Genomic DNA, 15,222 nt, shown 5'->3' with positions numbered 1-15,222 from the left:
ATATACAAAAGTTTTGTTTTATTTGTCTTCTATTCCTTTTAATGGTTCGATATTGTTTATATTGTTACATGAGTAAACTTGAATTATTAAAATTATTTTACAAATTGTACCTCAGGTGTGAGGTGAGAGCTAAGACAATCCTAGTTGACATTTTCTCCTTGCTTATAGAATTTTTTTTTAATGTTTATTTATAATATTTTTCCACCCCTTCTTAACAAATCTCTTAATATAATTTTTTGTTTATGTATATAAATACTTTGATTTTTCAAAATTAACTGACCAGTATAAGCTAGCAAAAAAGGTAAAGGTTTTGGCCAGGCAAAATAATGGTACAACCCATGAAGACAACTAACTCATAAGTGACTCAGGACCTCTGGCAGGAAAAATATGAAAAAGCTAACCCAAACAGCACCTAGTGAGAGATTTCAGAAGGAAGAGGTTCTAATAACAAATTAGAATTCAGTTAAGGCCAATAACATTAATAACCACTGGCCTTCCAAGGGTATAAGCATGTATTATAATATATACAATAAAAGTTGCCTGCCTGTGTTTTAGTACTGTTGACCAACTTTCCTGAGTCCTTTTTTTAAAGTTTTATCTATAGAACATTTAGAATTAAGTATTATAGGAGCTGTAAAAAACTTGCCCCATATCCCTTTCTAAGTTATGTCAGTAGAAAATATATGATTAAAGATTTTATAATTTTAACAATGATTTAAAAAAATTGAGTAATAAATAAATAATAAACTACAGGTTAAATAATGTTGATAGAGAAATAGGGAGGAGAGGGAAATTAAAACCATCCTTAGGTTGGGATTTCTTGCTATTAAACAATAAACACATTCAGACCATTCTCAAGATATTGTCCTAGTTGCCTGACCTCATGCAAATAAGTTAAATTTTTAATCCAAATTTTGATTTGTAACACTTATTTCACATGGGAAAATATTGATTTTGAAATAAACTCAATGAATTATAGTTATAGAATTTTATTTTTTTCAAAAAAACCTATTGAGAAAAAAAAAATGAAAATTGAATGTATTAGCTTTTGCTAGAATACTCCTCAATTATGAAGATAATAACAAAATCCGTATTCCAACAGCAATGTAGAAAAAAAGTGCCTATTATAGGTGCATACCCACTAGAGTGGCCCTTCATCTTACAGGAGGTGATAAGGATATAGGGTAATATTGGTAGTCACCAGCCTCAATTTAAGTTATCAATCGACAACGTGAAATCAAAATGGCATGTAACCCTAGAATGATGTTATATATTTTTAACATCATTCTAGGCTTACATGCCATTTTGATTTCACGTTGTCGATTGATAACTATGAAATTTATAAAACCAAAGAAGCACATTAAATATCAATGAAGGAATGACAATCAGTTACTAACAGAACAGACAATTTATTTATTGATATTGAAACAAATTACTTTAATCATTGTCACAACATCCACTCAATATTTCCTGATCATTAGATTTTCTCAAATCTAAGAAATAAACAGATAAAATAATATCTTGTTATTATGGTGATAATAATATAATATAATCTACACACCACCATTTCAACTTAAATAATTTATTTAATTATAAGATATGTAAATATAATTTTGAAAAGTTAAATAATCAACTCTAATTCTTTAATATTTTAATATCTATTTGATTTAAGGAACTCAATATAAAGAATTATTACATTATGCAACAATAAGTAGAACAAAGCCATGTCAGCAATGGTAGGATTGTTGTTTTATGGATTCAGCAGTACTATTTTTTTCTTTTTTTAAATACTTCATGATATAAATTTTTTTTTTATTAGATTAAAAAAATAAATAAACCAAATCTAAAAATAAAAATGTATCACAATAGTTGACGAGTCTAACAAAAAAAATTGTTGATATGAAAACTAAATACTTCTTTAACAATTTATTTTAGAACATAACATTCTTAAAAAATATATATTAAGATAAAGTATCCACAAAATATTTTTTGATAAGATCACATACTCAATATAACGTCCAATACGAATAAAACATAACAAATAATACTAAATATAATACACAAAACAACAAAAATGTTAATATATTCAAAATAAAATAAAATAAATAAATAGTTATTTTAGAAAAAATAAATCAATTATATGGAAATGAAAAATCTCAAGTTTTAGGAAAGAATCACTAGTAACACATATTAGAAGTCACAACATTTAACTCAAAGCAGATTTACAAATCCAGATTCATCAGGTATAAATCAAAATTGGTTTTCGAAATTAAACATTAAAAGATTAAATATTAGTCATTAATAAAAAACGATTTAATAAATACTTAATAAGATATTTTTGTATAGTTTTTTCAATACCTAAAATCTAAGATGTTTAGTTATTATTTTAAAAAAGGCAGGCCTTGAAATTGTTTTCAAACTTTCTGCCTACATGTTTATATAATCCATATTGATACTAGCATATTGTTTATGGATAGGAGCAATGTTATTTAAATTTCCATTTCATTAAAAAAAAGATAAAAAGCTGTTCATAATATAACATCACCAACATTTTCACTATACATGTTACAAGAAAATATCCTTATAACATTAAAATAATTTATATTTTCTTTGTATCACTGAAAAAAATCCTTCCATAATTAGAACAAATAATCCTTCATTCGAGTGTTAACATTCCTATACTGACGTTTTGGGGTATTCCCCAAATCGGATGTTATCCAATTTATATTTAATGCTAATATATGTTTCTGATTTATTCACTTTTGATATCTAATCAGAAATTAACAAAATAAATTTTGTTTCCTTGCTATCAAAAGTAGAGAAAAATCATCCAGGAAATAAAAAAAAACAAATGTTCAAATTTGTCTAAAGTTGAAACAAAAATTTTCACATTTTAGACATCCAGGAGCAAATTTGGTTTTGTATCTGTAGTTAATAAAATTTGTATTCAGGCTCGAATATCGATCAAACCATTAATCCAAGAAATTTTCATGGATTGTGTGGGTTGGTACCTACTGAATTTCATAAATATTGATTTTCTTACATTCCATCCACTAATTACACATGCATAAAAGTAGTTTCCTCCACAAGCCTATATTCCAAACAGTTCATCTGATTTTGTCCAACTATGGAGGAAAGTTGTGGATTAGTGAATAAATGGAGACAGAATCAACTTTATCAAATTCTGTCAACTACTTTCATTTATGTATTCAAAAAACTCCTTTCTTGATATAACTATATTACAATAACAGCTTGTGACATTTTGTAAAGACAAATTATTAACCCAGGATATATAGCAATCATCATTCTAACAGACTTGTGTGAAATACAGAACAGAATAACCCTAACTCCAAGTTGACTATCTTTTTGAGAGTTCTCTCTTCATTCGGTACCTCATAGGATGTATGAAATGTAGTTCCCATAATTTATGAATGTAGTTCCTAAATCCTTATAACATAAAGGGTGTCCCAAAATCAATGTAAGATTTGAATTTGCCACCATTAGCAAAGTAAAGCGTTGGCAACACTGTTAAAAAAAACCCATTTGACATCTGATAGTTTAAGATCATTAAAAATGGAGTGTTACAAGATAGAAGCATGTGTCTTCATTGTTGAACAATATTTTAAAAGTAATGAGAGTCTGGCGGCCGCAGTTTGAAAATTTTATACAAAATATGGACGAAATAGTGATTTAATTTGGTGAACTGTGAAGAGAGTGATTGAAAAATGCATGCAGACTAGACCAATTAATGATGTTTAGAAGACATATGGATGACAAGACCAAAAAAAAAAAGAAGCCATTCAAATGTCAATACCAAAGCACCGCATGAGAGTGTTGGTGAAAGAACAGGAAGATAAATTCAGCATCATGGACAAGAATTGCAAACTTCAAGAAGCTCTCTATAACCTATACTCACTGAAGTTCACTTGACACGAGAACTAAAGCCTAATGACAATGCATAGCGAAGAGAGTTCGTTTACTGGATTACTGAACAGCAACAAGTGGATGCTGATTTTTCTAACAAAATCATTTTCAGTGATGAAGCATGTTTTCCTTTAAAACATTACTCTCATGTTAACCTTTACTCTGTTAATTATCAAAATTGCCGCATTTGGGGTTAAGATAATCCATATTTGAATGTCAAAAAACAAATGCATTTTCAACGTGTCACTGTTTGGTGTGGATTTGGGGGTTGAGACATCTTTGGACCATACTTATTCAAAAATGAAGCTGGTCAAGCAGTGAATGTTATTGGTGCTCGGTATCGGGATATGATAACACAGTTCTTTCTGTTTAAATTGGATGATATTGAAGAGGATGACATGTAGTTTCAGCAAGATCGTGCCATATACCATACTGCCCATAAAACAATTCAATAAATGCATAAGACATTTCCTGGCTTTATACTCTCTCATTTCAGTGATAAGAGTTGGCCCTCTGGATTGTGTGATTAAACACCATTGGATTTCTTTTTATGGGGTTGTTTGAAGTCAAAGGTCTATGATACAAAACTCATGAGCATGTGTTCATGTTCATTGAAGGAAGAAATTGGATTCTCCATTAACAAAATTCTGCCACATTTATGCAAAACAGTCATGGTAAATTTCAACAAAAGTGTGTATATTTGCCAGATTAACTGTGGAGGCCATTTGCCCTATATGTTATTCCACACATAAACTTATCCTGTGTACTTTACAATGCAATAAAAATATATATTTTTATTTAGATCAAATCTTGCATTAATTTTGAGACAACCTTTATTTGAACTACAAAGTTTTCTTAGTTTATTTAGTTGTTTTTATAATTGGTTATTTATTATAATTGCTTTGAATAGGTATTTAATTCAAGTGCTATAGATTTAGAAAAATAAAATAATGAAATAATAAACCTTGAGGAAGCTGACATTCTCTTGTGTACATTTAAAGTTTTATCTTATTTTTTTTTAAATTCTTTTTAAGGAATGTGCCTTACATATAGGTTATCAATGTCACGCAAATGTATTTTGGATATATTTAATTGGACATAAGGAGTGGATAAACAAGGATGACTAAAACAGAAATAGAATTTTATCTCAAGGAAGGGAGAATACTCCAAAATGTTGGTAGATAAATATAAAGGCTAGAATAAAAAAATTATTTATTCTAGTCATGGGAGGATTTTTTTCTTTTTACCGATATGATGATTTGAACAATTATTCTTTATTTTCATCAATCACTACAATATTGAATTTTTATTTTATTTTACATAAATAAAGAAAGACAAAATTAATAACCCATCATCACATTTAATCAGGTTGAATCCTTTTTCAAATATACCACCATTTTATCTACTGATTAAAAAGATCAAAAAGAAGGGGTTTAACAAGGAAATTATAGAAATATCTTTGTTCGATGACCAACATAAGAATGCTGAAAAATTATTCAGAGAGGAATGTCTGAAATAAAATAAAACTTTTAGAATAATTACCCATATTGGGCAAACAATTAATAATATATATATAAGTTTTTAATAATAAATTAATCTGTAGAACTTACTAACCAGCTGATCTATCACTTCAACAAATATTTACACAGAAAAAAAAAGGACAGCTTTTACAAGCCTAATTAAAATCAGAAATACAAAATGATAAAATATTTATTTAAAAATTGAATTGAATTTTTTTTTCTAAAATATTCAAATAAGAAATAAAGTAAAAGAAAAATCAGCATGATTAATATATTATCTTAAAATTTTGAGATCCAGATTTGTTTAAAGTTATATAATAAATTTCTGTGTGAATCGATGATTTTAGTTTTAAATTAGTTAAGGATTTACTTATTCACACCTTTCTGTTTCTTTCTCATCAAAGAACATTTTTTCTTATATCTATCCAATCAATTCCAGTAAATACCAGTTTCGATAGCAGTGAAAGAGTAGCTTTGCGTATTCCATTTTCTTGGAAAATAAAAGTATTCACTACGTGACTTTGTATGTATATGTCAATATGTAACCTTCATTATGTGATCTATTAAAAATATGATAAACTTTGACACTAAAACTTTTTTTCTTTTTAGGTCAGAATATGGTTCTCTACAGTTCAATACTCAATAAACAACATAAGTAGTGAAGATAAAATATTTCTGAAATAACAATTCAGTTATTAATTGAATGATATCATTTAATATAAAATCAGAAAAGAATAAGAGAAGCCTTATGTAACTGATTACCATATAAAAACATTTTTTGGACTAGTCTACGCCCAAGATAAAATGTGTCCATGCTCTTTTAGTTGGGTTGCCAATAGGTCTAACAATCATAATCTGATAGATATTGTCCTATCCTCTTGCCCCTTTATGATAAATTGAAACTTTCAATTGAATATCCACTGATGAAGTATCTCACCAGGTAAGGTCCAAACAACATTGTTTAGCATAGAACATATAAGACCCAATGGGTTCGTAATTATTTTTGTCTAAAAATTTACGCCTAATTATGTTTTCCTTTAAAAAAGAAACTATGGAGAATTTTAGGCTTTTTTACATCTTGTTTCACCAGGTTGTGCTATTAATGTTTAGCTATCATAATTAAACCTCATTAAGTGTAGCTGTTGAAAATTGTATTTCTGGTTAATTTATCTCCTCTCCTCTTTCCCTTTCCTCCTCCAACCCAAAATTAGTGATTTTTATGATATTTGTAGAAAAATTCAATTTATTTATAATTGAACTTTTACAAACTTTCAAATAAAGATAAGATACTAATATTCTTTGTATAAAAATTATAATTTCAAGTGAAAAAACTGAAACTTATGTTTTCATAAATGGTTTAATACCTTTTCATTTTGTTCACAACTTATTTCAGGCTTTTGCAACACAGGCAAAAGATAAAATAAAAGTAAAGAGTAAATTACTAGCCAAGACCCCTAAAATGCACCAGTAGCATTCAAGGACAGTAAATTTTACAAATTTTATCTGTTATATGACCTGTTTAACCTGTTTCACATTTTAAGTAAAAGAGGATAGGTTGCATTAGAACTTTGATACTTAACATACCACAAAATACGAAATAAATTTTGTAGATATCACCAAAATAAAAATTATGGATTTAAAAAAGTTAAAAATGCAAGTTTATTTTACAGTTTTTTATTTGTTTTGATTAGACAATGTACACCATTGGAATGTATAATGCTTGCCTTGTCAAAATGTAAAATAAACAAAAGCAATTTGTGTATTTTAATGTTTTAATTGCATGAATCATTGGCTGGAATAACATTGTATGCTAGAATCTTTATCACATTGTTATTTTTATTATTATTTCATTACGCAAATGATACTATTACTTAAACACTAGTGTAGTTTATGATTCGATGATGAATGTTAATAATATTGGAATAACAGTGCAAGTGACAAAAAAAAAACATCAAAATTAGAGTCAGATATTATTTCATTCATCTTATATTTTGAAAATTTGAACATATGTTATTAAAGTCCAAGATTCATTTGTAATTTCACCTAAGTAGTCATAAGGCAAATTATTATTTGATATCATCGATTCCCATCAACCCCTTAAGGTCTAGAGAAGAAATATGTTGGTTATGGACATCTAGATTTTTTCTTATAAGAAAGAAATAACATGAATAAAATAAAAAAATTCAGTATAATGATGACATTTTAAAATGATTTAAAAACTTAGGCCAAATACTTTATATTACATAAAAAAGAGTAATACTTTTAACAGTGACAAGATGTTTAACGACAAAACTGAATCTTCACTGTTCTTGTTTAAAAGAAAATTACCAATCCACTAAGCCAAAGAGAAATGGAAACTGAACTGCAAAATAAGTGGAAATAAGGAGACCTCAAATATTGAAATATATTTTAAATTAATCAATTTTTTTTGTTTTCACTTGTATAAAACATTTTTCTTAAATAAAATTAGCATAACCAGTTTTAACTAGAATAATTTATAAATTTTATCGTATCACAAATTTACCTTAATAGGTTAGAGCTTGTTTTAAAACCAGATAAATGAAATAGAACATTTTTATACTATAACTTTACTTATGAAATTGATAAATGTTCTTACCTGAGGTAGATGAGTTCCCCAAGTTCAGCTGGTAGGGAACGAAGTTTATTACAAGACAAATCAAGCACACGAAGATTGACGAGTTTTCCTATGTCTGGAGGTAGCCGACTCAGACAATTGTCATTCAGGTACAAACTGGTCAAATGAGTCCAATCCCACAAACGTGAGCTCAGATTACGAATAGTACCTAAAATAAAAAAAGTTTGAATAAATCGATAAATTTATAAAATTTTCAAAAATCATGTAATCAGGGATTTTAAACATAAAAATAAATTTAAGAAGTAAAAAAACTTAAATTTAATATGGTAAAAATGTTACATTTAAATTGATAATATATTTTTAAAAAATATAAAACAAGCATACAGACTTCGGTTAAGGATTAATAAAAAGTTAAAAAGAAAAATGATGAATGCTAATTTTTCAATAATAGAAAGACTAGCGCTATTTTCAATATCATAACTTTCTGAAAGGATACCGCTTGATGATATGCATGCCCATTAGAAAATACATATTAAAAAATTTAAAAAAAAATACATTGTAAAAATAGATATGTGTTACCAAGTAAGGAGATATGACTAAAAAACCTAATTTTTCACACTATTACCATTCAGACATCCATCATTTTTTCCCTAAAACTTCAAATTAAAAGTCAAATGATTTTGAAATATTTACCAACCTTTAAAGGATAACAATACAATAAACATTTTGTATTTAAACAGTATTCAAACAAAAACTATGGAGTTAGGTATCCAAATCTTACAGCAACTAGATAAATCAAGCAATTTATAATTTAGTTCTATGGTTGCAAATATATCTCCACAAATCATCACAAATGAAAAGGGTAAAGAATATTTATTTTTTATGACTTTTAAAAACAAATTAACTCAAAACATAGGAAAATGGAAAATAATAACATTATTATAGAAGTATTTTACAAAGTCATCATGTCATTGAAGACACTGTGACACTTATTCGTTAGTTACTGAGCAATCAAAACCAAATTCTTGCTATTAATTCTAAAGCATTTGAACAAAAATACTAATTCCTTAAACAAAATAATCAAATATACTACAGATTAAATATAAATCACAATATCTGGTTAAATTACATCAATTTAGCAAAGTTTGGAATTTAACAATGTTTATAACACTGTAAATCAAAACAAACATCCATACAACATTAGTTTTGAAAAATAAGACTTCTCGGTCAATATCATGTCTTGGTATTTACCTGTTATCTCCATTTCAGTCCAATTAGACTTTTTCCCAGTTCCTGCCTCTTCGGGTGACATGATTGTATGCTTTCGTCTAGGATTAACATTTTCCACTTCCTTTTTTTGCATCCGTGACATAGTAAAAACTGAAAACAAATAATCTGTATACAATAAAACAATAAAAATCGATGCTGAATTAAAACATCAGCAATCCACACTAGTCCAAATCAAATTTCCCTCTGAGTTTCACAAGAGTTTCGTAGAGCTAATCTCAATAAGAATCAGAGAAAGGTTCGATCCACTTAAGACCTTTTGATAAAGAAATTTAATATTTATTTCAGTGCTCCATTAAGAATGTTCAAAGGGTTGTTATTAATTAGATGCAAAAACAGCACTGAACACACAATACTAATGTAAAATATCATGTTTGAAACATTAAACTGTAGTAAGCTATAATTATAAACTACACATTGAAACAATACAACTAATCTAAAATAAGATTAGTAGATAAATGATCTGAGTGAAACAATTTTTCAAACAAACACTAAATTATGTTTACACACAGTAAAGTTTAATGATTCTCTTATGAACTAACTTTCTTTCTATTACATACCTATGAAATGAGACAAAGGGACCAAAATTTTTTCAAAAATCACAAGCATTTTCATAAGAAAGCTCTTCATAAATATGTTTGATAACAAATGAGACAAATTTCCACTAAAGAAATTTAAAAAATGCCACTGATATAAGAAATAACACTTAGATCAACAACACAATTATGCACATATCTTGATTATAAATTCTTCAAGTAAAGTTGGAATAAACACATTTGACAAAACTAAATCATAAATGCAGGTTATTCTGTTCATACTGGTTAAGAAACATTAAAAAATGTTAATAAACATGACAATATACCATGATATCTCTCATTTCTGTGTTTATAAAAAAATATGAGCTATCCAGAATGAAATCAAACAACACTTCACTGATAAAAACTGATTACAATCAATTCTGGGCATTTCAAAATAAAAGAAAGTCAAAATAATAATTCATTGAGTAATGCAACCGAATAAAGTGATGTATGAAAAAATACAAAAGAAAACGAGTATGAAATACAGAGATAAAAAGGCATCCCAAAAAACTGTCTAAACATAAAGTAACCCTAATAACGAAAATAGCCGAAAGAATTAGACATATGTTCAATTACTAACCTTCATCTACCTCTGGGGAAACACAATATACGTTCGAAATTGTCAGATATACGAAGAGAGGAGAAGAGTATAACCCGCGAGTAAACAAACTAGTATACGATTACAAACCCCACGGCTAACTAGCAGCCAGAATTTGCTCTCAGCAGAAACATTGGCACGGTAACAAACGGGCAGACCTATCTGTTGGCAACCTCTGGAAATTATCCGCTCATTCAACTCTCACCCATTCCCGCCATTTATTCAAACAATTCATTTCAATATTCCTAAGAAAATCTTTCACATATTGCATCTTTTTCAAATACATTATAACCTATACTCGAATATCACTTCCGGTTTCTCACAGGTAAAAAAGGTTTTTATTTTAAAATTGTTATTTTTTTCTTAGTTTAGTATTATTTTACAGCATTAAGTTAAATACTGTTAAATTAAAATTTAGAAAAAAAATGTAAAACTCATTTTAATTATTTTAATTAATGTTATTTTTTAAACTGTTCTTCCTCTCAGCAATATATACCCACCTGCATCGGGGGCATAGTCAAAGCTTCTAAACCTTGCTCATGGGACAATTGATTAAAAAGGCACATCTCTCTTAGTAGATCTGGAGAAGAAAAAGCTTGGGAAGCAATCACAAAGGGATGGGCTGTAACAAGTTCCTACAAAAATAATTGCACCAATTCCAAGAATAATCAATGCATTTGTAGTTGTCCTCAACTCAGTCCATGAAGTGCTTTGTGCCGAAGAATTAGCTCCATAATGAGTCGCTGCCGTTAATCCATCTATCTCCTCAGTCGAATACTTGTAAGCCATTCTGTCTTGTTCATTGTTAGTATCAAATCCAGGTCTGAAATCATTTAACACATACTAGAATATTTAAACATTAAAATAAGTCTGATTATTTTATTAAAGTTTCTTTATTTATGATTAATAATATTGAAAAAATCAATTCGACAAGATATATTTCCATGTTAGTTGTATGAATAATATTTGAACTACTATTTCAAATTATCTTTTTAGTCAAAATCAATTCTTATAACTGAATGTTTTCTAATGACCAGCTGCTTAACTCTCTTTTGGATTTCCATCTCTATGTATACCACAACTACTTAATCTATAATTTAAAAAAACAAAGAAGAATAACTGTGCTGTATTTTATAATATTTTTCTAAAAAATAAATACATTATTTCCCAATAAAAAATTACTTATTATTAATCCATTATTATTTTTATAAATCTCAACACCAATCACATGATAATTAAGAGCAGAATTATTAATTATTTTAGGGCTTGGAGCTTCTAAAACCATTTAGTATATATACTTAAGATGAGAAAAAGTTTAAATCAGAAAAATCATATTGATAGCCTCAATGAGTTCAAATATTAAGTGTTGGTTAGTTGCATATTGATCATGAGCTGTCAATACCTCCTATCTGAGAATTTTTCCATCTGAAACCTATGTTCCTAGACTCCACATCTGCATTAAATAAAATTAAAATGACACATTTTAATAGAGGCATGGAGGTCCAAAAAGTAATTTATCCAAATATGAAATTTTTCAGAAAACTGTAAAACATGCATCAATCAGAAACTCAAGCCCTTGAAACATACTAAATCCAATCTATTCAAAGCTAGAATTTAACTCCTGATGGGGATAAACACCTGAATCATGCATATTTTTGGGCTTCCTGAAATCTTTCATAATTTCTCAATTATGCGAATAAACTTGTAAGAAGGATTCTATTATTAAAAAAAAAAAAACAGTAAAAATTCATGTTAGATACGTATATAAAACAGTTTTCTCTTTGTTTTTGTAAAGTATCTTAATCTGCAGATAGGGGGTTTTGACGATCTTGAATGAAATTCCACCAGTGCTATTGAATGGAGAATAGAAAAATGAAGAAAAGCCACTGCAATGTTAAATGCTGTCCTCTGAAGCTGAAATATGCAGGCCAGTACCAACAGGCTTATACAAAAGTTTGTATTTGAATCTGTAATGACATGTCTCAGAAACGTGGGAAATTATGACAGAGTCCATAAAAGGCTACTTGCTACGGAAATGGATTTTTGGAGAAGATTGGTGAGAAAATCAAGACATGAAAGGATAATAAATAAAAAGCTTATAAATGAATAAGAACTGATGGAGGTGGAAAAGAATATACTTTCAACCATACAAGATAAAAGGCAAAGTTAGATTGGACATGTTATAAGAATGTCTGCAGAAAGACTGCCTAAAATAACTATGGAATGCAAAACAGAAGGAAGAACAAAAGTAAAATGGAAAGATAAGGTAAAAAAAAAGTCTGTTAGAACATAGAATCTAGGCAGAGCATGAATAGAAAAGAGTGGGGAAAAAATGTAGGCCAAGGAAAACCGCAGTAGAAAAAAATCCATTTAAAAGAAAAAAGTATTGATAGCTCATCATCAACATGATTTAATTCTTATACTGATAAAATAATAAGGAAAAATGATCCAGTGACCATGATTACTATTAGAACAAATTAAAGTACAACACGAAATACACTTTTTTTTTACAAAATGCTATTAAATCCAGTAAACAAACAACAATCCATAATTATTTAAAATAATCAATTGTATCTAGAAAAATTCATCTATTCATAAGTTTTCTTCAATGAACTTGATTATTGATTTCTTATTTTATATTTTATTTTTTAATCAAAGGAGGTTATATTTTGGAAATGAGTATTGATTAATCAGTTATTTTTATATGACATTTAAATGCATGAAAATAAAATTTCTTAATATAGTGTTTATCAAAAATTACTGTGTTTATATTTAATAGGTTATCATCAAAACATTTCTGTAATTTAAAACAAATTTAATAAAATTTTAGGAATTCTTAAGTAATAAAATACCTGAACACATAACGCTGAAAGGAATTGCAACACCACAAATATTTGGGAGATGTATAACATGAATTTTCAAATAAATTCTAATGATGCTTCAAATCACATTATCAGTTTCTCTTTACTGACTAAATGCAATTTCATTATGTTATTTAGTATTATTTGAATTAAGTCTAACCTCCAATCACTTCTTTCATTTCTAAGCCTGTTTATTTGGTTTTTTACCAAATCTATGAAACACAGTTTAAACCCCTTAATGATTGTCTTTTCTGTGTTAAGATCAAAATGTTCGTAAGCCTCTGTGATCTTACGATACACAGAGTCACTCATACTATATACTCCGAGACATATATCAAAGATTTTGATGGGTCACATGATTGTAATAAAACATCTTATAGATCATAAATTTATTTAATTTACAGTACCAAAATTAGGTGGTAACTGAGAAAAAACATATGTTTTCACAATAAATTTACTAAGTAGAGTTATGCAATAACATTTTTTTTAACTATAACAATATAAAAAAAAATAATTTAACAAAACATAAATTGATAGAAATTTGTTCTCCCATAGTATGTCCATTTTCAGAAATATAGTTGTTCCCCCTTTTGTCGATGAAGTTTGATTTGTTAATTAACAATATGATTACATTATTATTAAAGCTTGAATAATTTAACATTTATATTTTTAGTTTTAAAAAAATGAAACATACAACATATTTACTTATAGTATTTATTATTTGTATATGAGGAGAAGATGGTTGATATATAATTATTATTTGTATAGTTGTAAATCACATTAAATAAATAAATAAAGTTATAAAAATCAATATTTTTTCTAATTTAACATACAATGAAATGTCATGTAAATTAGCCTTTAAAAAAAATGCTTATCCATTCTATTTTTTAGCAGCTGAACAATTTAAAAAATATTTTCATATGCCCATGAGAGCCAACTTCCATTTTTTTTTTTTAAATTAAATAAAATGTTTTTTTATTAGATAATTTCATGACAAAAACAATTTGGAAAAATACTTAATATAGTAATATTGCTGTAATTGTAAATATTAACTGTTTGAAAAAAAATCTACACATCTATTGTAAGAGACAAGGACAATCAAATTGTTACCACATCTTTTGTTTTTTTGGATTTAACTTCCTTATGTAATCCAACTAGGGCAGGAAGGACAGGTTATTTTTCAGATTACCAATATTTTCTAACCTGAGTGATGTCAAAAATTATTGTGAGAGTGCTTGAAAGAAAAGTAAAATGTGCTTAGGGAAGTTCAAATTGACACTGATTTGAACTTCGACTTGAGAATACTGAGATCTGCTGCCTCAACATGCTCAACCAACTAAAGCCAAGACATAATATATAAATTCTTAAAAACTTCATTCAGCTTTATACATGTTTTATTGCTATTCAGTATCATAGCATAAACACAATTTATACAGATAGTTTATTTGTTTTATAGTAAACTAGTTTTTAATATTTTAGTTATTTATTTTGATGCTAGTTACTATTTTCCTTATTTTGCTTCCTCAGTACCAAAGGTGGGGAAGCTAATGTAGTTAAATTTATCTTCACACACAATCGATTGAATCTTCTTTTTTTTTCAATAGTTTTGAATGTTTCATGTAATGTTGAAATATGAATCTACGTAGATACTTATCAGGTGTGATCTGTAATATTGTTTGGCAATAGTTAAGGAATAAAAAAAAACTAAGTTACCCTTATACTAGATATAGGATTAAACAGGTTGTTTAAACACTTTAAAGTATTTAAAATAATATGATGAAATAATTTACAGCTATGTTGGGAAAAATTATTAGATTTTTTTCCCATTATGAATGGATAAGTAAATATTTATGTGAAG

The 15,222-nt window shown here is 27.5% G+C and overlaps 1 protein-coding gene across 9 annotated transcripts in view; it reads right to left on the bottom strand.

The window, feature by feature from the left end:
* Positions 1 to 13,766, bottom strand: part of LOC106677846 (CCR4-NOT transcription complex subunit 6-like) — a 398,718-nt gene extending 384,952 nt beyond the window's left edge. For 2 of the 9 annotated variants that reach the window (XM_067050419.1, XM_067050420.1), the window contains exons 1-3: positions 9,888 to 10,413; positions 9,292 to 9,420; positions 8,062 to 8,248 (exon numbers count right to left, since the gene is read on the bottom strand). In XM_067050419.1, the coding sequence (XP_066906520.1) occupies positions 8,062 to 8,248; positions 9,292 to 9,420; positions 9,888 to 9,957 (386 nt within the window). In that variant the 5' untranslated portion in view covers positions 9,958 to 10,413. Of the gene's footprint in view, positions 1 to 8,061; positions 8,249 to 9,291; positions 9,421 to 9,887; positions 10,418 to 10,485; positions 10,639 to 11,003; positions 11,327 to 13,355 lie in introns of those variants that run through there. The other 7 variants (XM_014416006.3, XM_014416008.3, XM_014416007.3 and 4 more) reach the window with 7 other exon arrangements.
* Between the last annotated feature and the right edge of the window lie 1,456 nt (positions 13,767 to 15,222).

This window comes from Halyomorpha halys, unplaced genomic scaffold (genome assembly GCF_000696795.3).
Source record: "Halyomorpha halys isolate HHAL.00 unplaced genomic scaffold, Hhal_1.1 Scaffold110.1, whole genome shotgun sequence".
In the NCBI taxonomy this organism is placed as follows: Eukaryota; Metazoa; Arthropoda; class Insecta; order Hemiptera; family Pentatomidae; genus Halyomorpha; species Halyomorpha halys.
This window is presented reverse-complemented; position numbering and strand designations above follow the sequence as displayed.